The 27947-nt window shown below is 47.3% G+C and overlaps 3 protein-coding genes across 5 annotated transcripts in view; 1 reads left to right on the plus strand and 2 right to left on the minus strand.

The window, feature by feature from the left end:
• slc25a22a (solute carrier family 25 member 22a) overlaps positions 1-1316 on the minus strand; it is a 40408-nt gene extending 39092 nt beyond the window's left edge. Inside the window, exons 1-2 of one of the 2 annotated variants that reach the window (XM_035396255.1) lie at positions 1154-1316; positions 751-916 (exon numbers count right to left, since the gene is read on the minus strand). The gene's annotated coding sequence lies outside the window, so the exon portion shown is untranslated. The remainder of the gene's footprint in view (positions 1-750; positions 917-1153) is intronic. The other variant, XM_035396253.1, reaches the window with a different exon arrangement.
• Positions 1317-1969: 653 nt separating this feature from the next.
• pidd1 (p53-induced death domain protein 1) lies at positions 1970-21370 on the minus strand. 2 transcript variants are annotated; one of them, XM_035396249.1, is made up of 17 exons: positions 20977-21370; positions 19644-20538; positions 18280-18693; positions 17114-17272; positions 16288-16339; positions 15037-15238; positions 13257-13406; positions 12768-12821; positions 12648-12668; positions 11985-12132; positions 11510-11645; positions 10576-10726; positions 10041-10164; positions 8857-8972; positions 7311-7418; positions 6422-6615; positions 1970-3229 (listed from the first exon to the last, which is right to left on the minus strand). In XM_035396249.1, the coding sequence occupies exons 2-17, from the start codon at positions 20323-20325 to the stop codon at positions 3001-3003; spliced, it is 2940 nt and encodes a 979-aa protein (XP_035252140.1). In that variant the 5' UTR covers positions 20326-20538; positions 20977-21370; the 3' UTR covers positions 1970-3000. The 2 variants fall into 2 exon arrangements, with proteins under 2 accessions (XP_035252140.1, XP_035252139.1); XM_035396248.1 differs by having other exon boundaries at positions 12648-12821; positions 20977-21369.
• A 147-nt stretch (positions 21371-21517) lies between these two features.
• On the plus strand, positions 21518-26195 carry LOC118215442 (60S acidic ribosomal protein P2-like). Its single transcript, XM_035396256.1, has 5 exons — positions 21518-21600; positions 22283-22406; positions 23418-23466; positions 24238-24336; positions 26079-26195. The coding sequence occupies exons 2-5, from the start codon at positions 22284-22286 to the stop codon at positions 26150-26152; spliced, it is 345 nt and encodes a 114-aa protein (XP_035252147.1). The 5' UTR covers positions 21518-21600; position 22283; the 3' UTR covers positions 26153-26195.
• The last annotated feature ends 1752 nt before the right edge of the window (positions 26196-27947 follow it).

The following is a 27947-nucleotide window of genomic DNA, read 5'->3' on the forward strand; positions in this document are numbered from 1 at the left end:
GCAGAAAGAGCATACAATGCAGAACTCAGACTCGTGACACGCAATATCAAACAATGCACATACAACGCAGAACATCAGTTCAGAACACCAGCACCAGTACGTTATACATTTTGAATGTCAACAAACGCTACCTTTGCTTTACCTTTTTATCAATCTCTGACAACGGCAAGCAAACGGTACTACAATGTCGTTGTTTAATCTTGGCCTGCCTTTCAGATACGCATGCACACCCAAACGTACACGCACGCAGCCACTCGCATATTAATTGATTCGGTCACAGAAACGTGCCTTTTTTCCCATTTAAATGGCCATCCGTGCGCGCGCGAGGAAGACCGCACGCACGCCCGACCGTGTCTACACCACAACCTACTACGCCCCCGGCAGCCCGCTGCAGAGGCACAGCGGTCCCTGCTGACCCGTTAATCCGAGGATAAAAGCCAGCAAACATCCTCTCCCATTTAGCGGTGGTATTTCCTTCCTTAAAACGTGCTTCCAACAATAAAATGCCCAAGGTAGTTAAAATCTTAACGGTTATCTTAGCCAGGTGGCTAGCTAACATTACACATAGCAAGCTCGCTACCATTTAACATAACGTTACTACAATAAAATGCAATTAACGGATTTCACTGATGTAGCTACAAATGCTTGGTTAAATTTTCTAGTCGGCTACTAAGTTAATATTTCACAGCTGTTGTGATCAAGTTGCTAAACTAAATTGCCACATAACGCCGTAACATCGAGTGAACATACCTAGCGATTTAGCCGTTTCCCATCGCTGCAACCTCAACGGGAAATTATCCTGCTGCCTGGTCAGTTAGCCTTAGCTATATCGGGATACAGCGACAGAAGAGTCGTTATTCCCTCGCGATCACGCTATCGTTGTTCTCTTCTCGGGTTTCCCATGTATGTCGTCACACTAGGTAGTAAAAGATAACGGTAAATACCTCGCACTACCTTCATTCCTGGCAGCACGCTCGCAATGTCTTGCTCAGTACCGTTAAAGGTACCAGTTCTCTTCTGCATCCTGGAATAATTTCTTATCAGATAACCGACAACATTATGCTATTTTAAACGACCCATTTCCACGCAAATATTTTACATTGTATGAAAATGACAAACAAAAACAAATATTATGTTTCAGTGATTGCATTACCTTGCCTGCAGTACTGGATGCGAGTCGTGTTTTATCTTGCTTGTGATCTAGCTAGCTGGCTATATCGTTTTGCTCTATCGCGGTCTTGGCTAGCTATATGCACTGACAGGCTGACAACAGTTTGTCCAGCCGGTGTTGGTTGCGAGCGACTCACGGTTGGGAGGGAGTGAGAGAGGGAGGGAGAGAGGGGAGGGAAAGGGAGGGCTTGGCGTAAGGGAAGCTGAAGAATGCAAGGACAATACAGGAAAAAAAGAAAGGGATGTCCTCTGGTGGCAGTGCTATGTCACTACAGACAGGGAAAGGGCAAGCGCATGCAGTCGAGGTGCACGGAAGGGGGGCGTGACGTCACCCCGAGAGATTTATGTACTGACCTTGAAAGAAAAAATAGGAGATATCATTTTCTGACGTGAATTTACGTCATATTGCTGACGCCAGCGTATGGCACAGTCAGCATAGATTTTACTCATGAAGTAATAACACGTGATTTTCCAAAGGACAATAAACCACTTGACATCTGAACCCTTGGTTTTGTGAACTGATGACACAATTCAATCAATTCTGACAAAAAGACAAAAAACATTTGCAATCTTTGATTTTCTTGGTGTGGTGGATCAGACCCAAGACCCTTTGAACCTTTACTCCAATAATTATCGAAAATTCAGTAATTAAATTAGATTATATTTAATGTTTTCCATACTTTTGAGAGTTTATAAACAGGCAATTCTGTGAGTCATACTATATAGTGAGATAATGTGAATTAAATTTGCATGTCATTTATATTATACAAAAAAACATATACTGCAGCGAAATATATAATACGTAAAATTGGTCGACCACAAAATATCTCTTTATTCTGTGTTCCATGTGAAACAAGAACATTTAAAAAATCTACATGATCCAGTGAAAACAGTAAGATCTGAACCAACAATTACAACATTAAAAAAAATCAAGACGTCTTTAAAATATGAGCTGCACATTTCCAGTGTTTTAGTCCGGGCTCACATACAGATCCCCGGAGGGCAGACAGCTTCCTTCATATACCTCTAACACACGGGGGCAGTCGAATTTGAGATCGCAGTTCACAAAGCTGTGTTCCATACGCGCAGCATACGTCGCACAGCATAAACCGCGTACACGTTTTCCTTAATTTGACCAGTCCACATATGCGGGGAGCATCGGTGAGATCGGGGAATGCCTTAGTCAGCAGCATAACGGTCGTGATGTTGAGGTGGAGGCAAGCTCCTCGCAGGAATTGCGCGTCGGCGTTTCCGCAGAATGTCGAGGGTGGAATGTAAATGCGCTGCATTGTTTAAAGGATCGCGAGGTGCCACCTGCTCAGACGGCTTCCTAAAGGCACGCACTGAAAGGTCGCACATGTAATGGTCCCAATGTCCTTTAGCCCAGCGGAATCTAGCCCACAATCCACAGAAAGACCAATCACATTTAATGTGACCCGCACCCTTGTATAAATGCATACTTACATATGCTCACAAAGGGAATTCAAATATATTTTTAACATGTCAAAGCCCCTACATGTATACTGTATGGCTAGTAGAGTACAGGTAACAGGTGCGGTGTTGAATTTAGCAGGTGTATTAGTGTAAAGTAGTGTACACACTAAGTTATTAATTTCATGTGTCATCTCATTCCCAGTCCACAGTTTGGGAGTCCTAGCTGCTGTATATCCCAGGATGAAATAAAAGCAGCTTTAATCATTGATTCCTGTCCAAGTAAATCCTCCAGCTTGCACACAAGTCCTTCAGAGGGATGACCAATCTATTTCCCACAATTCCCATCTGAGCCTCGTACGGCCAGGACGGATCAGTACCGGGCGGTGGCGGTGCGGTCTACTCCGCGGAAACGGTGGGGGGGTCGGGGTCCAGCCCCACCCTCCTCAGCGACTCCCTGTACTTCGTCCTCCCCAGGATAACGATGTCCTCGATCTCCTCCGCCAGGTCCTGCCTCCCGCTGTTCTTCATGGCCTCCAGCAGCTCCGGCACCGCCCCCGGCCCCGCCCCTCCGCGCCGCCTGGCCCAGTGAAAGAGCATCTCCAGGACCATGCCTCCCAGGTTGTCTCTGATTGGTGGAGAGAGAGAGGAGCGGGGTCATTGCCATATGGATTTTGCAAACATCCGTGCATTTCATTCATACAAATCTACAATGTGTGTATGCATTTATATATTTACAGCATGACTGGATTTCAGGGTGTATATACCTTAACAGCATAAGTCAATGGTTATATTTCTTACTATTGATACAATTCCAGTGCCCTCCAAAAGTATGAGAATGGTAAAGTGAAATGTTATTTTTACAGGATGCTGAAGGCATTTAGATTTGAGATCAAAAATTAAATACGAGACAAAAGTACAAACGGTTTTTATTTCATGGTATTTGCATGTATGTTACTACTTTACAGAAACAGCTGTTTTTGTGTTGGCTCCCCCTTTTTTCAGCTGTGCAAAATTAAGTTAATGGATCGACTTAAAAGTAAACCAAAGCAACAAAGTCTAATATGTGGTTGCATAGCCCTTAAATGCAATAACTGCATCAAGACTACAACCCACTGACATCACTTAACAATTCTTCTTTCAAATTAACTTTGCAGGCCTTCACTGCAGCTGCTTTCAGCTGATCTTTGTTTCAGTAGGTTTCGGTCTTCAGTCTCCTCTTCAGCAAGCGAAATGCACTCTTGATTGGATTTAAATCAAGTGACTGACTTGGCCAGTCCTGAACTTTCCACTTTTTCCCCCACTGATGAATGCTCTGGTTGTGCAGGCGGTGTGTTTTGGGTCACCGTCTTGCTGCAGGACGAAGCTCCAGCCAATGAGCTTGAAGGAATTTTGGTTCACACTGCAGCCAGACAAAATCCGTCCGTGCACTTCCGAATTCCCACTGCTGCCAACCTCCATCACATCGTCAGTAAAGAAGAGTGAGCCCGTTCTAGAAGCCGCTATACACGCCCCAGCCATGGCACCACCTCCTCCATATTTCACAGATAATGGGCGGCGCTTTGGATCATGGGCTGCTCCTTCCCTTCTCCGCACTTTCAGCTTTCCGTCACTTTGGTAAAGGTCTATTTCGGCCTCGCCTGTCCACTGAACGTGGTTCCAGAACTCTTCTGGCTCGCCTCGCCTCATTTTTTGGCAAATTTAAATCCGGCCCTGCTGCTGACGAGAGGTTTGCAACTTGGAGCGTAGCCTCTATAATTCTGCTCTCCATAACTCTTCTGCGTGCGCTGGCTTCTGATATTTTCACCCCTGCCCGCTGGAGACTGCTGATGATGTCACACTGACCAGTCTTTTAGGGTTTTTCTTCACAGCTTTTTAAGGACTTGTCTGTCATCAACTGCAGTTGGCTTCCTTGGCCGTCCTGTAGGGTGTTTATGAGTCCTATCACACATACTTATACACAAACACACACCCACACCCATACATACACACACACACGCACGTCTGTGTGTGTGTATGTGTGTGTGCATAAGTACGTGTGATTGACTGTGCTTTAATCCCCTGCAGTGGTCCAGATGGTGCAGTGATGACTCACAGGCATGAGACTAAACCCAGCGATTCTCCTCCAGTCTTCCTGCATTCGCCTCCATCCGTCCTCCTGCATCAAACACCCGGCCTGTTCCTCCTCCCTCCACCTCCCTGCATTCACCTCCATCCGTCCTCCTGCATCAAACACCCGGCCTGTTCCTCCTCCCTCCACCTCCCTGCATTCACCTCCATCCGTCCTCCTGCATCAAACACCCGGCCTGTTCCTCCTCCCTCCACCTCCCTGCATTCGCCTCCATCCGTCCTCCTGGATCAAACACCCGGCCTGTTCCTCCTCCCTCCGCCTCCCTGCATTCGCCTCCATCCGTCCTCCTGCATCAGACACCCGGCCTGTTCCTCCTCCCTCCACCTCCCCTTACGCAGTGCCGTCCGCTGCTCCAAAGACTGCAAGCGCGTGAGTGTGTGTGAGTCTGCGGTACCTGTGTCTGTACTGAATACGGTCCAGGTGTGGTACCTGTGTCTGTACTGAATACGGTCCAGGTGCGGTACCTGTGTCTGTACTGAATACGGTCCAGGTGCGGTACCTGTGTCTGTACTGAATACGGTCCAGGTGCGGTACCTGTGTCTGTACTGAATACGGTCCAGGTGCGGTACCTGTGTCTGTACTGAATACGGTCCAGGTGCGGTACCTGTGTCTGTACTGAATACGGTCCAGGTGCGGTACCTGTGTCTGTACTGAATACGGTCCAGGTGCGGTACCTGTGTCTGTACTGAATACGGTCCAGGTGCGGTACCTGTGTCTGTACTGAATACGGTCCAGGTGCGGTACCTGTGTCTGTACGGAATACCGTCCAGGTGCGGTACCTGTGTCTGTACGGAATACGGTCCAGGTGCGGTACCTGTGTCTGTACTGAATACGGTCCAGGTGCAGTACCTGTGTCTGTACTGAATACCGTCCAGGTGCGGTACCTGTGTCTGTACTGAATACCGTCCAGGTGTGGTACCTGTGTCTGTACTGAATACCGTCCAGGTGTGGTACCTGTGGCTGTACTGAATACCGTCCAGGTGTGGTACCTGTGTCTGTACGGAATACCGTCCAGGTGTGGTACCTGTGTCTGTACTGAATACCGTCCAGGTGTGGTACCTGTGTCTGTACTGAATACGGTCCAGGTGTGGTACCTGTGTCTGTACAGAATACGGTCCAGGTGTGGTACCTGTGTCTGTACGGAATAAGGTCCAGGTGTGGTACCTGTGTCTGTACGGAATACGGTCCAGGTGTGGTACCTGTGTCTGTACTGAATACGGTCCAGGTGTGGTACCTGTGTCTGTACTGAATACGGTCCAGGTGTGGTACCTGTGTCTGTACTGAATACGGTCCAGGTGTGGTACCTGTGTTTGAACTGAATGCGGTCCAGGTGTGGTACCTGTGTTTGAACTGAATGCGGTCCAGGTGTGGTACCTGTGTCTGTACTGAATGCGGTCCAGGTGTGGTACCTGTGTTTGAACTGAATGCGGTCCAGGTGTGGTACCTGTGTTTGAACTGAAAGTAGTCCAGGTGTGGTACCTGTGTCTGTACTGAATACGGTCCAGGTGTGGTACCTGTGTTTAAACTGAATGCGGTCCAGGTGTGGTACCTGTGTTTGAACTGAATGCGGTCCAGGTGTGGTACCTGTGTTTGAACTGAATACGGTCCAGGTGTGGTACCTGTGTTTGAACTGAATGCGGTCCAGGTGTGGTACCTGTGTTTGAACTGAATGCGGTCCAGGTGTGGTACCTGTGTTTGAACTGAATGCGGTCCAGCTCCTGGTAGCTGATGCCCAGGTTGATGCCAATCGAGCGCCATTCTTGTCCAATCTGCAGAGATATCGCCAAGAGGTTGGCCTCTGTCAGGTAGCCACTTTCAGGGTCACCCAAATTCAGGGGCGGGTACTGCAGCTCCTCCACCTCGCCCTTGTCGGACGAGGCTCCCTGAGGGGGAGAGAGAGGGAGAGGGAGAGGGAGGGGGGGAGAGTCAAAGGGAGAGAGGGAGAAGGAGGAGGGGAGAGAGAGAGGGAGCGGGGAGAGAGGGTGAAAGAGGGGGGAGGGAGAGAGAGGGAGAGAGAACGATAGAGCGAGAGAGTACAACGTGTACAGACAGGATTTAATAATTCAAATCATGTAAGAGAACAGCTCAATGATTGAACTAATTTAATGGAACATAGAGGGTACCGTGTGTATTAAAGAGGGAGAGGCGAGTAGAAATTAGGCGCAGACCAAGAACAAGAGAAGCGTGACATTGATCCCACACCTTCAAGGTCACAGGGTAAATTAGCACTAGCATGACTCGTTTCAATTGGGCAAGGAAAGAGCGCTGGCAGTGCGCACCTAAGATACAAACGCTCTGGGAACAGAGGGCTTCCAGAACTGTGAAATGCTGCCAACTTTGCAGTGATGTAAACACACAAATTTGCATTTTACGCACCTTCATTGATTGAGTCTTCCTCATTTCTAAATAGGCTGATCTCACCGTGTAGCTATGCACCTTAGTTTAAGCGAATTAACCGTAATGGTATGAAACGAAACGAAACGAAACAAAACGAAACGCTGTGCCACGTCCCCCCTGCTGCCCGGGGCAGGGCGCGCGCGGGCGCTGAGCGGGCGCCAGAACCCCGCTCGTCACTCACAGGAAGTCTCAGGGGCAGGGTGGCCAGCCATTTGCTGTCGTGGCCCTTCCTCTTGCACGCCACCTCCGGAGGAATGTCACTGGGCATCTCCCCTCTGTAAAATGAAACCTGGGGAAGGGAGGGATGGAGAGAGGGAGGGAGGGAGGGAGGGAGAGAGGGAGAGAGGAAGGGAGGGAGGGAGGGAGGGAGGCAGGAAGGGAGGGAGGGATGGAGAGAGGGAGGGAGGGAGGGAGGGAGGGAGAGACCAAGCCTGTGTGACCACATTTCTACTTTATCACAGGGCTGCACGATGTATAAAATCTTTGTTCTTCTTAATAACCATTTTTCTTCAGTCATACCCGATGCTGTAGCAAAGAACCAACGTCAGAGGCCATGTGAAATGTTTTCGGGAAAGACTTCATCACTGATATCTACTGGGTGTTGACAAGACGGCCAATCAGCAGCTTCCATGTGATCATGTGATTTGCTTTTTCAATTACACGGAAGCCGCAAGGCCTTGCTGCTGATTGGCCATCTTGTCATTACATTAAATTACATTACAGACGTTTAGCAGACGCTCTTATCCAGAGCGACTTACACAACTTTTCACACAGCATTTACATAATATCCGTTCATACAGCTGGATATATACTGAAGCAATGCAGGGTAAATGCCTTGCTCAAGGGTACAACTGCAGTGTCCTACCCGGGAATCAAACCTGTGACCTTTAGGTTACGAAACCAGCTCCTTACCCACTATACTACACTGCCACCCCAGTGGATATCAGTGTAGCTTTTTTTCCCCGGAAGCATTTGGTTGTTCACAACCCCCCATCAGGACTGATTAAAATGACAAAATGAAAGATGACTTGTATGCCCCATGGCGGCAGTTATTTTTATGACGCATAAAAAGATGGCGGTTTGGCACATCCCGCAGCCCTAGTTCATCCCACACGGTTCAGACTCGGCACACGCACGGTTCCTGTTTTCCCTGCATCCTCTCCGCTGCGTAGTGTAGCGGTGATCTCCAGTCCCAGTCATTTCAATCGGGGAAACCCAGACAACAGCCCCGACAACAGCGCTTCTAGCTTCTAGCATCAACAACGCCGCTCCGGGCTGTCCGTTTCGGGCGCACGGAACGATTAAATCCACCGCCGGGATAATGGCAAGCCAATGCCGCGAACGAACGTACGAAACGAGCGCGGCGATAATTCGGAAACCCCCGACGGACATGTGTCCTGGACGACAGCACCAGTCAACCTCTTTCAGTCTGCCTCTCTACGCGAGTAGTATACGTCACCCGTTCACAAAACTTTCGAAAGTACCCAGAACGCAGCGCGCAGCCGACAGGACGAGAGTGTGTAGAGACGTGAATGTAAAAATGATGCATCTGTGTGACGTAGCACCCAACAGAGCTAGCCATCACGGTGACAACAGCTGGACCAAAATGATAAGGACAGTTTCCAGTGCTACGGTACAATATCGAACATCCATCGGTTCCTCATATGCATAATCGCTGTCTACCAGGCCAGACACTACCCCCCATTCTATTGCCCCCCTTGACTTACCTGCCCTCTCACGGGCTCCTGCGTGTCCCGGCTGGGGCAGATGTACACCTCTTTGTGATTCTTCAAGTGGGAGTAGAAGGCGAAGGAAAGACGTCCTTCAATGCAGTCGGGCCGGTCTGTGTGGACAGAAACCAGGGCTTACAGTAGCCTGACCAGCTTAACCTTACAGTACTATGAGCCTGACCAGCCTAACCTTACAGTACTATGAGCCTGACCAGCTTAACCTTACAGCACTATGAGCCTGACCAGGTTAACCTTACAGTACTATGAGCCTGACCAGGTTAACCTTACAGTACTATGAGCCTGACCAGCTTAACCTTACAGCACTATGAGCCTGACCAGCCTAACCTTACAGTACTATGAGCCTGACCAGCTTAACCTTACAGCACTATGAGCCTGACCAGGTTAACCTTACAGTACTATGAGCCTGACCAAGTTAACCTTACAGTACTATGAGCCTGACCAGCTTAACCTTACAGTACTATGAGCCTGACCAACTTAACCTTACAGTACTATGAGCCTGACCAAGTTAACCTTACAGTACTATGAGCCTGACCAGCTTAACCTTACAGTACTATGAGCCTGACCAACTTAACCTTACAGTACTATGAGCCTGACCAGGTTAACCTTACAGTACTATGAGCCTGACCAGCTTAACCTTACAGTACTATGAGCCTGACCAGCTTAACCTTACAGTACTATGAGCCTGACCAGGTTAACCTTACAGTACTATGAGCCTGACCAGGTTAACCTTACAGTACTATGTGCTTAACCAGGTTAACCTTACAGTACTATGAGCCTGACCAGGTTAACCTTACAGTACTATGAGCCTGACCAGGTTGACTTTACATTACTGAGCCTGACCAGGTTATATAGATATATTCATATGGCCATCATGATAGCACAAAACACTTATTGCTATCTGGCGCCCTCTTGTGGAAATTTATTTTGAAAATGCAGTGAGAAATGTTTCAATGAATAATCAATTTTCATGTAACAATTATATTTTCTGGGCTCAGAATGTCCACGACCGCAATTAAATGTTATGTGACAGCCATGTGATATTAACAGAACCTTAGAACTGCTCAGAGACCATGAAGCACAGCTGTCAATCTTCTTAATCTCTGAATGCAGACTTCGCCCCTGAGGGGGGTACTGCCACTTGCAGTGGAGAGCATTCTGACCTGTGTTGATGTCGATGCCCCTCTCAAACCCGGCGAAAAACTGCTCTCCTTCCATCAGCTCACACAGGTCAGAGGGCTGGGGTCCCTCATACAGGGCAGAGAGAGACTGCACCGCGCTGTCCACCTGCGGCCAGAGGGAGGCGCTGTTACACGCAAACACACGCACACAGCTTCACACTTACACGCGACCTTCCACAAACACACTGTTTCGGACACTCATACACACACACGCATACACGCATGCACACACACAAAGAGTTTCACACTTAAACACAAACTTCCAAACACACCATTTCACACAGAAAGCCTGTCACTCACACCCTCCCTGTTTGTGACAGAGGTGTTCTAGGGCCCTAGACCTGTCACTCCTACCCTCCCTTAGACTGTGACACCTGTTCTAGGGCCCTTAACCTGTCACTCACACCCTCTCTCAGACTGTGGCAGAGGTGTTCTAGGGCCCTAGACCTGTCAGTCCTACCCTCCCTCAGACTGTGACGGAGTGGTCCCAGAGCCCTCAGTTTGCCAGGAGCCGTACCTTGCCCGTCGGCAGACACTGCAGCAGCACCTGCATCGGGTCGGCCTTCCTCTGCAGGACCAGGAACTGCACCCGGAACTGCCGAAGCCTGTGATAAACCTTCCTCACCACCCCGCTCACGCTGCGCTTAGTTGTGTACCACAGCCAGTACCTGCAACACACACAAGCTAATTACACAGCCACGCATCATAAGGTTTCTCTGTACAGGATTCCTTACAAATACACCTTCACACGAATCACAATCAGCGCGCGGCTACCGTTAGCGCCGCTAGCACGTCAAAGCGTCCGATCGAAGATGAGCAGGAGAAGCTACGCTAAATGGGTGGAAGGCTCAGTCTGTCCACAGTCCAATGTTGGGGGAAAACGAGTAAATCATCTCTTCAGCGGGCCAGCGCACAGCTTTAACTGGGCGTTTCAGCTCAAACATTCTCTAGGGAGCTTCAACATGTCCTCAGCAAGGTCGCTGTTAGCCGCAGACAGCACGTTGTCTTGCAACAGATACTGCTGATCGATTTCCAATACAAGATTCTTATTTTGTTTGCTGATGACAATGATTTTAGACGGGACTCGACAAAAAGAAGGACGGTGGGTTCTATAAACGACAAAGATTTATTAAACCGGATGGCAGGCTAGATTGGCACAGTCCGTAGGCCAGCTCTCGACAACTCGCAAACCCGTGTAGGAATCCACCGTGAAATATGTATTTGCCATATAATGCCGCATAATTTTGTATTTGATGTGCACAAAAATATTGGCACAGATTAAAATTGCACTTGGTATGGATCGGTCACAGAATTCATTCATGATCAGGTAAAATAAATTAGCATAGGCTGACAGCAACGATCGGTTTAACGACAAGATTTCATGCTCTTCCATTTCGGCTCAACCTGCCAATAACTGTTTCCTTATTTCTTATGTTTAAATATGCACATACCAGGAGAAGTGGGTCACAGTAAAGATGGCGTAGAGGTGCGTGATTTGGAGAGAGGACTGGGGGGTGACGTCGGTCCAGGTTTGGGCCGCCTGGTCCCCGTGCAGCAGGTAGAGGCACGACACGTCTACCGTGTGACCTGCGCAAAGAGTGCACGCTAAACACATGCATGTTCATCCTAAAAACAGCACGCTAACAATAGCTGTGGGAGCAGTGGTGAGGGAACTGCTTCAGTACTAATAATATTACCCATATAGCAAATGCTAAATCCAAAGTGACTAACACAGCTTTTATTCTTTAACTAGTCAATCCGTTTATACAGTTGGACAATTGCAGAAGTAATTCATGTTGAGTGCCTTTCTCAAGGTACAGTAGCAATGCTCCACTTGCAATCTCCAAATTTTACTGTTACACTAAATTGCAGCCCAGTGGTAATGACTATTATCGAGGCACATTCTTGTTAGCTGAGATGGAGTACCAGTGAGTCCAGGGGGCAGTGGGACCTGAACTCTGATTGGCTGCAGGAAGGGCATGCTGGGAGACTGGGAGAGGCACAGCAGAGGGCTGACACTGGCCTGGGGATCTCCAGTCAGCTTCTGTACCTCCGACACCTCCACCTGCAGGACCTGGAACACGAACAACTCATCACCTGAGCATCAACTGATCACCTGGAGCAAGTACAACTCATCACCTGAACATTAACTCATCACCTGAACATCAACTTATCACCTGCAGCACTTGATCAACAACTCATCCCCTGAACATTAACTCATCACCTGCAGCACCTGGAGCAATTACAACTCATCACCTGAACATCAAATCATCACCTGAACATGTGTTTATCACCTGAACCACCTGGAGCATGAACAACTCATCACCTGAACATCAATTTATCACCTGGAATAAGAATTCATCACCTGAACATCATTTTATCACCTGAAGCATCTGAACAAGAACAACTCATCAATTCATCACCTGAACAACTTATCACCCTCAACACTGAAGGTGATCAATCCAGTTACAATCAATTAACAACAATTTATTACAATTATTCTAGAAATACATTTCCCATGTTCCTCTACAATTCCCTCTACAAGTTATAAAGTGTCCAGAATCAAAAGCCAAATAAACTGGAACGCACCTGAAGCACGACTGTGCGGTTCTGGAGGGTGGACAAAGGGGGAAACGTCAGTTTGATTCCTGGATCAACACGGGACACCAACAGCGCCCCCTCTGGCGACACACAGCAACTGTCCCTCACCAGACGAGAGACTGCCACAAACCAGGAGAACTGCCTCACCGAGCAGCAGGCCAGCTGGGGGAAGAAGGAAGGTCACATGATTAGATTTCTAGCCTCCATTCTAGATAAAATTTTGTCACCATTCTATGATCATTTTTCTGTAAATGAAATAGCGGCATATATCTCACAATTATGGCCCTGTCCTCTTCAGCAACTGGGTTTTTTTTACCTGTAATTTTTTCCTTATTTGACACTTGTGTGTATTACCTGTCTTCGGTATTGGGGAGTAGTTTAACTACAGTTAATTCTGAATCTCTTTTTCCATGCCAGCAGTCTCAAGTCAGTTAATGCTTAAATTCAGCAGTCTCTGTGCAGTCACAGTTAATGGTGAAATTCAGGTGTCACTGTTCAGTCACAGTTAATGGTGAAATTGAGCTGTCTCTGTGCAGTCATAGTTAAAGGTGAAATTCAGCTGTCTCTGTGCAGTCACAGTTCGAGCTGAAACTATACCCGTGCTGGACGTCCTCCTGGCCGGACGCTGTGCCTCTGGCTCCCCCTCCTGGTCACAGTTGGTAGTGTGCTCCAGGACTGGCCGTCGAATCGGCGGACCACCACCTCCCCCCTCCGAGACCGATGGTAGGGCACACACACCTCCACTGGCTGGGAAAGAGAGGAGAAGCCCAACGAGAGCATAGGCTGTGTGGTCACTTTAAGGTAGAGAGTTAGGGTTAGAGGCAGAGAGAGATGCATACCCCACTACACTGACAGAAATATTCTGCAATAAGAAAAGCATACTTTCGTAAATCTTTTTAAAAAACAGATTCGCTTCCCTCAGTAACTAACAAAAGCAGCGAGAGCATTTAAGGAGGGGTTAGGGGCCCCAAACAGTACAGCACTAATGTGTAACATTATTTTAATTTTAGGTCTGCTTTCTAAATTAACCAGCAGAACAATCAGTCTGCAGCTGGCAACCACAAGCGTACTTTCTACCCATCTTGCATTGTCAAAAACAAAAGCATCACAAACTACTGAAAGTCCATGTCACAAAGAACATTCCCAATGGGTGTTGATCACAGAGAACCAAAAGCTGTTGATTAAGCAAAGCCCCAGAAAGGGGATTTCAAACTCAAATCCAGGAGGGCCGCTGTGTCTGCTGGTTTTTGATGCGTTCCGGCACTTAAGCACTTTGATTGGTTAAGAGTTAAGTACACACCTTGTTTCCGAGGCCTATATTGGCTGATGACTGAAAGGAAGTAACAAAAACCAGTAGGGACGACAGCCCTCCGGGACTGGAGTTTGGGACTCCTGCGACACGGGGGGGGGGGGGGGGCGCTAACGGTAAGTCAAACGCAAGATGGGGATGGTTCTCGCCGCGTCATAAAAGACCCGACGCCAGCGACGGAACGCCTAAAAAAAAGGGGCGGTTTTTGTCTGCGGACGCACAGGCGGAACGGTTAATGAGTAAATGCGTCTGCCGTCGTGTAGAAAAGCGTCGAAACGTGCGTTTTATTCTACAGAGGCACTGCCGTTTTAGTTTCGCCGGGCGGTTTACGGAAGCGTGCTTCTTATCGGACCCCCGAAGGAAAACAGACTTTACTGCGCTGACGGGGAGTCAGCAGGTGTGATAAAGAGACAGGGCTCAGTTTGCAAAACAATCGATGGATCAGCATTATGTAAACACTATATTCTCTATAATAGAGTGTAATCATGTTCGGTATTGTTGGAAAGCCGAGGTCATGGGGAACAAGTTGGTGTCTCAGCTACAAAGGTTAACCCAGTGTGGTATGCTTACAGAGATAGCGCAAGCAGGATCACTGATACACCGTTTTGGTATGGATTGCGCCTTTATTTGATGACTTACGGCTTTCCCTTTATCTTTGGGTATATACAACGTGAACGGTGCAATGGTTCAAGGAGACTCATCAACGCGGACTCCTACGCGTCACGCGCGCACATTTTTTGTACCGTTTGTATATTGCCATTATCGTGCTAAGCGTTAATACTTCTCATACTCAAACATGGCGCTTATTCCTATCGCTCATTTGATCCGCCCTCGTGTCCTTGGTTCCCGACTGACCCTGGAAACCCGAACGAGGTCCGCCATCTTTAAGGACATTCCAGTCGGTGAAATGCTCCCAGAGGACGCTTCAAACGGACTCTTGACCGCTATTTGCCAAATACGCGTTTCCTCAATTCCTTTGTCCTCAGAAAGGAAGCGAGGAGCTGAAATAAGTGATCGGAGTGAGCCCACGGTTTTCGTTTGACAACACTGAAGCCTGTGACCTCTGACCTCCAGGAAAGCCGTGCCGTGTGGCAGGAGTTCCAGCGGCCGGCTCAGGAGGAAGTCGTGTTCCTCGAGCTGCACCCACTTCCTGTCTGGCCTCTTCTCCGCCCACTTCAGCCGCCGCGTGGTCGCCACGGCCCCCCGGGGGAAGAGAAGCTCCGCCCCCCCGGGCAGGAACACGTGGCAGCCGGTCTCGCTCACAGAGAACCTGGGAGAGGGACAGAGAGAGAGAGGGGGAGAGAGAGAGAGAAAGGGAGACAGGGAAGGAGAGAGGGGGAGAGAGAGAGAGAGAAAGGGAGACAGGGAGGGAGAGGGGGAGAGAGAGAGAGAGGGGGTGAGGGACAGAGAGAGAGAAAGGGAGACAGGGAGGGAGGGGGAGAGAGAGAGAGAGCGAGAGAGGTTGAAAGGGAGGGAGAGAGAGAGAGAGAGAGGGAGACAGAGAGGGACAGAGCGAGAAGAAGGAGAGAAGGAGAGAGAGAGCGGGATAGAGCGAGAGAAAGAGAGAGAGAGAGAAACCCAAATCACACAGGACTGCCTGGGCCTCTCTGTGTGTTATTCCTGCATTCAGGCAGAGGTGATAAGCAGGACTGACCCGGGACTGGCGTTTGTTTAAGGGGTCACCGCGGGCACTCCAACCGCTGTAATCAGCGCTAAGCACAGTCAAAGGAATGCAGCCAATAATGCAGTTAAGGACCAATCAAGGAGCTTGTTGGCTCAAGGCTGCAAGTCTGTAAACCAGGGCTGTCCAATCTTATCCAAAAAGGGCTGGTGAGGGTCCAGGTTTGTGTTTGAGTACTGACCTAACCTAAGCCACCTGACTGAACCAATTTGAAGTTGATTAGGTACTACAGTTTGTCTGGTTTAGTGCTGAGCTGGAACTAAAGCTCACACCCACTCCGCCCCTTCTCAGATAAGACACCTTGGGTCACCTTGCGGAAACTGAATGACTCATTCTGATGATTCAGGTACGGCATTGTGTGGACTGCTTAACAAAGCTGTGTTGGCTTTTTTAGGTTGGATGTCAGAATGGATTGTCAAAACTATTGGAGCAAACTATAAGGCTCATTTTTCGTTTTTAATAATCTGTAATATCCAGAGCTCGGCAGAATCTGACTCACTAGGTATATGATTAGTATCGCTGAAAATAAACAACGATATATGTAAATTTGTTACACATAATTGGCACCGCAGTTGTAGCAATTTTTAAAACAGTATATAGCCGTGAAAGAATGATTTGCAGAAAGGAAAGAGATTTACCAATGTTGCTTGGGTCCAAGGTGCAACTCTGGAAGTTCGGTTTCCTTTTGGCCTAAAATATGACACACCTTGGGTCAGTGACAAATCTCCACAGTGGTGATCTCAACCACTAGACATTGTCCATAGAACAGATCTACTCTCCTATAGGTTTTCATTTCAACCCTAATTTTGCACACCACATTCTACGAATTAGCAGCGTAAGGAGATCTCTAGCTGTTGAATGAGGTGTGCTTTAGGGTCGGAGTGAAAACCTAAAGGATGGTAGATCTCCAGGAACAGGGTTGGGCAGCCCTGCCCTAGAGTATCTGGAAAGGGTTAGAGTCACAGTTTTCAAGATTTGTTTCCAGCAATTTGATTTCTACCAAGTGTAAACCAGCATTATATTATAGGAGGTTAATTTGACTAAAACTTCCGCAGCCTATACGTGATCATTTTTCAGAATGAAGTATGATCAGCAATGCACATCCCTGGAAGTTATCTTAGTGGGCTAGCGGACTTATCTCACATCAGTGTTAACCTGGTCAGACTCATAGTACTGTAAGGTTAACCTGGTCAGGCTCATTGTACTGTAAGTTTAACCTGGTCAGACTCATAGTACTGTAAGGTTAACCTGGTCAGGCTCATAGTACTGTAAGGTTAACCTTGTTAGGCTCATAGTACTGTACGATTAACCTGGTCAGGCTCATAGTACTGTAAGATTAACCTGGTCAGGTTCATAGTATTGTAAAATTCTGAGCCTGACAGGTGTAATGAGTCATATTAGGCCTTTCTAAAATAGCAGGAGAAACTTGGGTGGGGTTGGGGGGGGGGGGTCATCTTGACCAACCTGAGGTAGGCAGGGGAAGCGGGGGAGGGGTGGGGGGTCTTCCCAGGGGGTTGTTGCGTACGTCCAGTTTGATCAGCTGGGGCAGGTCTTTCAAGCAGGCGGGGATACAGCGGATGTCGTTGCTGTGGATACTGAGCTCCCGCAGAGAGAGGAGAGACCCTGAGAGAGAAACAAAGGAAAAGAGAGAGAGAGCGAAAGAAAAAGAAAGAGAGACAGAAAGAGATGCACTGAACACTGCAGACAAGCTTAAAACAGATTTGGCCTCTTTGTTTTAGTTCCACGTTACCATTCATCTCTCTGTAGAGCAATCGCATCCTTACAACACATCCAGTACAACAACTCCTCCTTCTCCCCCTGCCTAAGTACAGCCCCTCCCCCTTGGTATGCATAGCTCCACCCCCACCCAAGTATCACTGCACCCCTTTGCTTAGTCACTGCACCCCTAGCCAACCACAGCCTGCCATCCCCAAACCAAGTGTAAATCCTCCCAGTTGCTAAGCATTACTCCTCCTCTACGAAAGCATAGCTCCTCCCCTCCCCCTTAGCAACCATAGCTCCTCCCCCACCTAACCCCTTCCAAGTATCGCTCCATCCCATAGCCAAGCATCATCTATGGGCACATTCCAATTGCTTCCTTTTCTCCTCGATCATTGAATGACCTGGAAATCTATCACGGTCGGCCATCTTTAAGGACATTCCAACCCTTTAAATGCTCCTTGAAGGAGCTTTGACTGAGGAGCTAGGAGACTCCCGAAGGATGCTTGAGCAAGGAAACACGAGTGCTACCTTTGCTGAGGTGTTTTTTTTGGAACGCGTGACAAATAAATGATCGACCTGTGTATCCACCTCTCCCCATCTGCCACGTCTCAGCTGACGTGGCTTCAAGCGGACGCTTGACTGAGCAAGGTCGTTCCATTTGCCAAATACACGTTTCCTTGGTTCCTCTGTCCTCACATCCTTTCCTGGCCCAGCAAAGGAAGTGAGAAAAGGATGTGAGGAAAGGAAGCAAGGAGGTAAAATAAGCGATTGGAATGTGCCCCGTCTCCCCTTTACCAAGCGTAGGTCCTCCCACTTGTTAAGCGTCACTCCTCCTACCCAGCCCCTTCTGATTACAGCCCCTCCCCCTCCATAACCCCGCCCCTTCCGAGTATAGCCCCGCCCCTTACCCAGCGTGACGGGCAGCTCTCTCAGCCTGTTGTGTGAGAGCTCCAGGCTCTGCAGGCCCCCCAGCAGGCCCAGCTCGGCGGGCACGCCCTCCAGCTGGTTATGGGACAGGTCCAGGGTGCGCAGCGCCTCCAGCTGGCCCAGGCCAGGCGGCACGGCCTGCAGCTGGTTCCCCAGGAGGGAGAGGAACGTCAGGGAGCGCAGCTCGCCCACCGAGGGGGGCAGGGACGTCAGGAGGTTGTGGGAGAGGAGGAGAGAGGAGAGGAGGGGCAGGGAGAGCAGGCAGGCCGGGAAGGAGGAGAGGCGGTTAAAAGAGAGGTCCAGGTGGGTGAGGGAGGTCAGGGAAGAGAGGGACGGGGGGAGGGAGGAGAGGAGGCCAGGGAGGGGGTCGCCCGAAGCATCTGGCAGGCAGTGACCTGAGGGAAGAGGGGGAGGGGCGTTACCACTGGTCCCTAAGCATTAAGCCAATGTTTAGTACAGAAACTTTAAGAAATTTGTGACAGTACCACTAGATCTATGAAAACTACAGGGTACTTCAACTGAGTGCCAATTTATTATTCATAAGCTCATACCCATATTTCACGTTTATATTTAAAACTACCCTGGTTTATTTTCTAAGTCCTACATAAGTGGCTATTGAGTGGCTCATACCGCTAAAACACCGTTTATCAGTGCAGCTATCCAGCCTAAGGCCAGCTGATGAATCCTTACAGTGGCCTTGCAAGGCTGGTGTGGTCAAGATAGGACTTCAAACCACAATCTCATAATTTCATCTGAAATGTTTGTAAAGCATTTGGTCAAAGCTGAACTAATTACTGGAGATTTCAAAAATATTTGTTTGTTATATTTTTCAGACTTGAAGCTGAACTGGAAAAAAATTGTTTCACAGTTGCGTTGCTGAGAAGTGTGGGATCACCAATGATCTCTAGAACTCTAGCACAAACACTATAAACAGAACTGAGTCACTGCACCGCTTGTTTTGATTTTATTTTAATATTCCAAAAATGTGGTACTTCATGTTTGTGGCTCGCATATCTGTAATACGTTAACATGGATTTGTGAATGCGTTAACATGACTCTGTGAACCGATTCACTCCGATTCATTTACGATCCGTTCATGACCAACACAACACAAGCATATGAGTCAGTCTTCCTGTGTGTTAAATACAGGAAGTAGCCAGGATTTCAGACAGCCTGTCTGTATCAATGCACTGGAGTCAGTCAGTGGATGGGCCACTAGTGCAAATTTAAGCACTCGAGTCAGTGTGTCCATGTGTCGGTGCACCAGTCGGCCAGTCTACGGCAGAGACTCCCAACGGGACACGAGCGTGTCAGGCCGCAGGTGCGACAGAGCGGAGCGCCCTACCTCGTATGGCCAGCGAGCGCAGTTGCGTAAGGCGGGGCAGGACCGTGAGCGCCCCCTCCAGGCCGTCGCGGTCCTCCGAGCCGAGCCGCAGGAACTGCACCCCCCCCAGCCGCTCCGGGGCCCGCTCCCACAGGGCGGGGAGCACGCCCGCCCCCCCCAGATACACGTCCAGCGTCAGCCTGGTGCCCGCCAGAACCACGGAGACGTCCGCTGAGGGAGGGAGGGGAGGCGAGAGACGGGGCGGAGAAGAGGAGGAGGGAGAGGAGGAGGAGGGTGGAACGGGACGGGCAGGGTGTGAGGAAGAGGAGGAGGAGGAAGACGTAGAGGAAGGCCAGGCATCTGCGAGACAGAGGGACGAAGACGCAGAGAGAGATGGAATTGCAGGTTCTTCAGCAACGTGGTCCTCCATACTCTCTTCGTCCCGTCTTTGGCCTTCCTTCACCCTCCCCTCTTTCCGTCCATTCATTTCTTTTTCTTTTCCCTTTCTTTCATTCCCCTTCATCCCTGTGTTGACCTGTTCCTCTCCCTCTCTCCCTTGGTGCTGCCGCCCCAGGTCAGACTGTTCCTCTCCGCTGTGGTGCAACCCTGTCGATCCGTCTTTCCCTGCGCACCTCTCCAGTTCCCCTTGCGGATCCTCCTCTCCTCCCTCCTTTTTTAGGCTTCTCTCTCTTTCCTTATCCATGCCTTTTATTACCAGATGCAATAGTTTGCTTCACTCAGCCTTCAAGGTGCTGTGGATGCTTCGCGGTGAAGGAGAAGCTCCGGCATCTCCTGTCCTTCTTTTCTCTCTCCAGCGCCATGGCGCGTTCAGGCGGCCTCCACATGCACAGACGGGCAAGTCTGGACTGGCACAACTTTCGCACGCGCAGGACTCCTGAGGCAAGCGTGCGATGGACTGTGCGTGTGAGAGAAATAGAGAAAGCGACAGACAAAGAGGGGGAGGACATTTGTCAACAATCTCAGCTAGAGAACACGTCACGTTATACACTCGAGATTCAAGTGGTTTGAGTGGCTAATGTTTGAAAAATGTACATTGTCAAGCATACAGCAAACAGATGGTTGTCTAATATACACAGATGGTTAAACAGTTTAATTGGCCTGCGAAGGCGACACATTTTTAACCAAGTTTAACGTTACCCACACCGGTGCATGTCACCTTTCCTGAATTTCCTAGCAAAACTGCTACTTAGCATGCAACAGATTGGAAGCATTAAACATTTAAGGTAGTTAGCTAAGACAAGACTAAAGCTGGTGAGGCACTGATCTAAGGCTAAATTAGCTAGTGAACTGATGATGTGTCTTTACATTAAAAGCGACAATGGCAACACTTTACATCATTTCCATGGGTTTTGAGCGATGTCATCGGCCGTGTCAGTTATCGTTTTTCCTACAGCATGGTAAGTTCTTCGTGTCTGTATCGCATAGTATTGCTTTAGTTTCTAAAACTCGTTGCACTAGCTTTCCGGCTTCCAACTTGTAAACTCTCACTCCGGCTATGTTAGCTGCTAGCACAAACTATTATTGCCTGTCAGAAGCGCCGCCAAACTTTCAACCCAGGGCGGGACAGCTCTTAAAGAAACAGTGGCTTGTTAACGACATGCATTTACTTATATAGAATTTTCTGTATCAGACAAAGCGCTAACCCTAACCAAACACAAGTAAACCAGCCTGAAGTAATTTGGCTTTTATGTGACGTAAATCTGTTTTATTTTAATTCCGCAATAACAATCAGTATGTAAGAGCCAAAATGGAGTTTATGTTACGAATCAATGTCAGTTTCCGTAAAAAAATAGGCAACTGTAGTCAATGGATGAATTGGGTACTTTTCAACCAATAAACGATAAGGCTTGGCGTAGTCCCGCCCATATGATCCATCTTCCGGTTTCGGAAACCCGTGTTCCTTCCTTTCTGCCACCGCGAGTTTCCAAGAGGCACGGTTTAATTGTTTCTCCGTCAAGTGAGTGAGCAATAAAACAGATAAAATGTTGTCTAAACGACCCCGTGCGTTACTGTCTTTACTGGAATACGATGTTACAACCGCGCTATATTGCCAGGCAGCCGTCGAAAGTTAAAGTATAGCGTAATTTGGCGTTTTTAAATGGTCCAGGCTAGCGACCATGTGTTACAGATATAACGGCGGCCTACCAACCACTGCAAAAGCTAGTGAAGGGCTGCGAGGTTGCTAACATTAGCGGCTAGCTAATGTAATTTAAACTGCGATTTATATTGTTCGCTTGTTAATAACATGGGATAACTTACTGCTTTATTGCAAACAGTTGGAGAAACATTATTCCCTCCCATGCATTTTTGATGATAATTTTGGGTTATTGGCTCGCTAATGCTGTTGGATGTAGCCAAGTCCCTTAGGTAGCAGCACCCGCCGCTATTCTCATGCTCAGAATTTTTCGTCCTGATTCATAAATATTCCTCTTATTTCGCTTAATTACACAACAGTTCCTGCCGAATTATATTTACATCAGTGACAAACTAGATTTTTGGTTTGATGACGACACGGTTTATTGTATAATTATCTGGCCAAGTTGTGACATTTTCTTGTCTGTTTTCGTCTGTCATGTCTTTGAGTCGCAGCGTATGTCCAGTACCTCTATACGTGACCCCATCTCTCCGTCCCTCTGTAGGATGCGTTACGTAGCTGCCTATCTCCTGTCCGCCCTTGGTGGCAACAGCAGTCCCCAGGCCAAGGACATCAAAAAGATCCTGGAGAGCGTGGGGATCGAAGCCGACGACACACGCTTGGAGAAGGTACGCGCTTCGTGCTACACTGTAGGGGAACTGAGGTGCTTGCGATTGATTTTACTCCCGTGCGAAAATATTTCTAATGTGTTAATGCTTTTCGAGGGATAGTTCAGTTTGTTTGTTTTTTAGATCTCAGTTTAAGAGTATGCTTTTGATTGGCCCAGACTGTTTGTGTGTTTGAGAGATATTTTAGATAATTAAAAAAGACAACCCATTGGTTTTACATTGGCTGTAAGGGCATTCATGGGATTGTTGTCTAAATCGAGAATATAACTTCTAGTAACCTCAAATACAGCAATTGTATGGTCTCAGAGGTTCTATGTGCATATGACCTCTCTGTTTTAAAAAATATATTCTCTTATTTGCTGTTGGAACTACTTCCTAAATTGCATGCAACTTGATATGGTTGCACTCAAGGAAAGTAGTACCAGCAGAATAAAAAAAGTTTGTTTATTTTTATAAAAAATGAATAAATGTTAAATTCAATTCATTGATACCAACAGTCTCTGGAAACATAACACTGCACAAGCTGCCTTGTTATTACTTGTGTGTGTTGTCTTGCTTTAGAGCCCTAAGCCCTAAATGAGTTTTTAAATTCCAATAAATGCATCTTAACATACTGTCGCATTTCCAGTTATGAGTTGAGCATCTTTGCACCTGACTGTCTGCTTTGCCTGGAAAGTATAGGTGTCTTTAGTAGACATCCATGTAATTGTATCTGCATACTCGTTATTACGAAAAACGAATTCAGCAATGTGCCTCTCAAATTTCCTTCTCTGTACCACGTAATCAGTTTTCATGTTGTATATTTTATATATATTTTCATATATATTTCATATATTGTAAGCACTAAACTGAAATGCTGTGGTTTCGGGTGTGTATCAGCGAATACCATGCACTACAGGGCAATTTCATCTATTCATGTGCAGATCATAAGTAAATGTTTTCATAGTGAAAAGGAGACTGTACTGCTAGGCTGATTGAGTGATAGATTTTTTTTCCCTCTCTCTCTCTCAGGTGATCAGTGAACTCAGTGGCAAGAATGTCGAAGAGGTGATCGCCCAAGGTGAGTCCAGGCGATTCGTCCATCGATCAATTATTGGAGTTATTAATTTTGTACCTGCCAACGAGGCAGGAAGAACGGCATGGTCCTTCCCAGCATTCCCTCTGTCCTTGGCAGTCCGGGGAAAACTGCCCAAATAAATACAAAGAAAGATTTCAGCACAGTGCATCCATCGTTCTTGCCAACTTTCGAGCTTAGCCGGTGATTGGATGTCCGCTAAAATTAATTGTAAAGTAATTGTACGACCAGAAGTCACCGGTCACTGGAGAGGGTGATGTGTGAGCCTTTTTGACGAGACACAAAGTGAGGTGGAAGTAATTTCCCTCAAAATGTTTCCATCTTGCAGGAGTCAGTTACCTTGGAGTTTAGCCCTGGCGATTGCACCCAAAATCTGTGAAAATCATCCATTAATCCTTCAAATGACATTGAGAGTCAAGAAAAATATGAATCTGATTTGAGTGGGAGCTCGGCATCCCACTCTTTTGTTTTGGTCAGCTGCAGCTTTGCCTGAAGTTGGTGTGTGTGGCATCATGGCTGTTTGTGTTCTCAGCCTGCCCTTTGTGTGTGTGTGTGTGTGTGTGTACGTGAGTGTGCCTGTGTGCACGTGAGTGCGTGCGTGTGCATGAGAGTGCACGTGTGTGTATCTGTGTGTGTGTGTGTGTGTGTGTGTGTGTGTGTGCGTGCGCGCGCGTTCGCTTGTTCGTTCCTGTGTCTGAGTACATGTGTTTAACTGCTATGTGCGTGTTTAACCGTGGGTCTCTCTCTCTCTAACAGGCTACGGTAAACTGGCCAGCGTGCCCTCCGGAGGTGCCGTGGCCGTCGCTTCCTCTGCCGCTCCAGGAGGGGGCGCTGCAGCCGAACCCGCTGCTGCTGGTGAGCTGCGTTACACACAAAACCCTGTAAACTCACCAAGCTCAATGTTTCAGCCACTCTTACTGCACACTTAAGTAAACTGTTATCTGGAAATTTAGTCTTGACCCCAGGTGCCCTGTGTCTACACCAGGGTTGCCCAGCCCTCCCGCCCTGTCGGTTTTCATTGCAGCTCTAATTAGGCACACCTAACGCTACGAATTACCAGCACAATGCAATCTCTAGCTGTTGAATGAGGTGTGGCTTTGTTAGGGATGGACTGAAAACCTACAGGACAGTAGATCTCCTGGAACAGGGTTGGGCAGCCCTGCTGTACACCATCAGGAAAGGGAAATTAATTTGTGAGATTATCTTCTGCTAAACATTCTGCACCCTGATTCTGCACTCTGGTACTTGAAGGTTTTGGCCAGTTTTGGTTTAGTTTTTAAATTTACTGATGCTCCACCCGAGAATTTACCATTTTGATTTGCTTGCCTCCAATTGGAGACCTTACCAACACAAGCTCACAACTTTCTCAGAAGTTATTGTTTTACTAGAAAAGCACATCCCCAGAATTTGGATAGATTTATCGCGTGCCAATGTCAACCGGGTAAAACTGGCAGCATACTCTGTAAGAAGAAGGAACTTCAGGATTGAGAACCACCGGCGAACATGTCCACGAACACTGTTGTCGGTGTACTCAGTGAAAACACCGTGCCGTGCTCAATGAAGTCACTCCACGCCTCTGGGGTGTGAATAATTACAAATAATTACGAGGCAGCTATTAACCGGGGCTGGAATCTCGCCCAGACCTCCGTCACACGGCCCATGCCATGGATGTATAAGGAGAAGGGCTATGTGAGATCACAACACAAAACAGTTTAAAGTGGCTTTAGTTTATCTAGCTATGCGAAAGAAGAAAAAAAGGCGAAGGAGATGATGCGTTTGCCCTCTAAATCAGAGTAGGACGGAGAATGGAGAGTTTTGTCTGTACATTTGGTAAATGCAGAGTTTAGACAAGGGGGTCCACTTTCTCTTATTTCCGAATGTGTGCTAGGCGTTTTGATGACTTGCTGAAACGAGTAGCACCATTCATCAAACATGCGGGAACTCACAGAATTCCCATCTCAACAGAAGAGAGATTGGCGTTGACTCTCCATACATGGCATGTGAAGTCTTCCCTCTGAACTCTCAACCATGACGTAACCAACCATGTGATATTTGGACCAATAGCTGAGAGTGGGAGGTCGGAGAACAAGAAAGAAGTTTTCCAAAAGTTCTCCCTGGAGGCCGTCGCACACTGCACCATACGAACACACAACACTGCATCTTTTTGTTCTTCAGTTGTTCTCATTGCTTCGTTTTGCTAAAAAAAGTTCTACTTACGAAGTATACTGCCTACTTAAGGCTTATTGGACCATAATGTTAACCTGGTCAGACTCATTGTACCATACAGTTATGAGCTCTCTGATTGGGTTTATTATACCATAAGGATGTGAGGAACTTGGTCAAGTTCAGAGTACTGAACGGTTATGAAACTCAAAAGTTGAAAATAAAAGTATTTTTGCCCCTGTGACAGTGGTTTTCACCTCTGCAATGCACTTCTGCCATATGAGAGAGGCTATTTGTTTAGTAACTTGTAGTTAAACCGCCCCTTGGTGACGATGGTGAATTGTGTACAGATGGACTGCGTACACTCATAGCGTGTGCACGACGACCCCAAACACAGGATTAACCCCTCACTCCCCCTTTTCCCGTTTCTGCAGAGGAGAAGAAAGAAGAGAAGAAGGAGGAGTCCGAGGAGTCGGACGACGACATGGGATTCGGTCTATTCGACTAGGCACCCCTCTGACAAAACAAATAAATTTTCCAGATACAAATTCTGTTTTTTCTTATGTTTTTCAACGCTGTCACAGTAGCTATGCGGAATTCTCCTGGGAGTGTTGTGACCTACAAGTGAGGGATACGTCTAAATTTCATGATTATTGATGCCTTTAAATTCAGGGATCTCAAACTTCAGGTCTGCAGTCTTCTAGTTTTGGGTGCGTTACAAGACTTGCTTCACGCCCGGTTTCCAGGACTTAAATTAACCACCGATTGAAAGAAGCTACCTAATTTGAAAGGTTATTGCTGGTTTGTCAAATAGCGCTTTTGGGATTACGTCTTGTTCTCACTGGGCTGCCTGTGAAAGGGGTCATTTTGCAGTTGCCATCTTGGCACATTGGTACACTTCGGTGGGGCTACTGGTCTTAGAACTACAAACTAGGCCTGTAGGGAAATTTTGAGACTCCCCATGATTGAGATGACGTCACATGTTAAAGTTAGGGTATTCCCATCAATGTTGATCAGACTGTTTCCTCCAAACTCTCGATGCTGCATGATAAAAATATATCACATGTATAACTATACACTAATATAATCCATATGTAATCCAATAAACCTATATCAGTAGTTGCAGCTAAGCTTATGGAAACGCAAGAAACCACAGTATCCACTAGAAAAAAAGCAAACGCAGAAGGCTTAAAAAAAACCATACTTAGCAGAAAACTATTGCCAAATAAAAGTGCTAGAAGACTAATATTTTTCCAAAACTAACAAAACGTTATTGCCAAGTAAAAGTGCTAGAAGACAAATATTTTTCCAAAACTAACAAAACGTTATTGCCAAGTAAAAGTGCTAGAAGACAAATATTTTTCCAAAACTAATAAAACGCTATTGAAGTACTAGAAGACTAACATTTTTACAGTGACCCTTATGTAAACTGAATATATATGGAAAATTAAAAATATATATGTGCAAATAAAGTCTAACGTTTCTGAAGAGCTTGCTGCTGTGGTGTCTTTTCCCTCGTGAAGTAGTTTTCTACAAATTAATGATTGGACTTTGAATTCTGTCGGTTCCTAGACACGACAGGCCGAATCCACAAACCATTCCTTCAGCACTGGACAGGGCAGTTCAAATCAATAGCCTGCTGAACAAGGTAAAAAGGTCCTTGGTTGTCACAGACAGATAGTGTAAAATTTGTAGTTTTATCCAAAAGTAATTTTTGAATAGTCTTTAACTATTGAATATGCTCTTTTAAACATGTTAACAGAACTCCTCTTTTAAAAGCAATACAGAAGCAATACAAAACGTGCTTGAAGTAATGGATTCTTATGAAAATTATAAAGCTCGATATACCCTCTACAGATGTAACGCTGTAATTCTAAGCTTTTGAAGTGGCAGAAAATTCTAATGAATGGTGTTAGGTTGGTGCCAAGCTTAGTTCCTGGAGGGCTGCAGGTTTCGTTTCAGTCGACATCCAATTGAAACCCTGGAAATGATGTGGGAAAGCATGTGGGATCTTCAGCCAATCAGTGGCAAATGAATCCCTACACTGCCACAAAACAGCAAACATTGGCCCTGCAGGATGAGAGTCTGACACCTTGCAAGTATATGTAGAACAGGGGTGCCCAATCCTGTTCCTGGAGATCTACCATCCTAGAGGTTTTCATCTCAACCCTGATTTGGCAAACCTAATTCTACTCATTAGCAGCTCAATGAGATCTCTGGCTGGTGAATGCGGTGCGCTTTGTTAGGGCTGAAGTGAAAACCTACAAGACAGTAGACACCAAAAAGCTGACGGAACGGTCAGT

This window comes from Anguilla anguilla, chromosome 16 (genome assembly GCF_013347855.1).
Source record: "Anguilla anguilla isolate fAngAng1 chromosome 16, fAngAng1.pri, whole genome shotgun sequence".
NCBI lineage: Eukaryota > Metazoa > Chordata > Actinopteri > Anguilliformes > Anguillidae > Anguilla > Anguilla anguilla.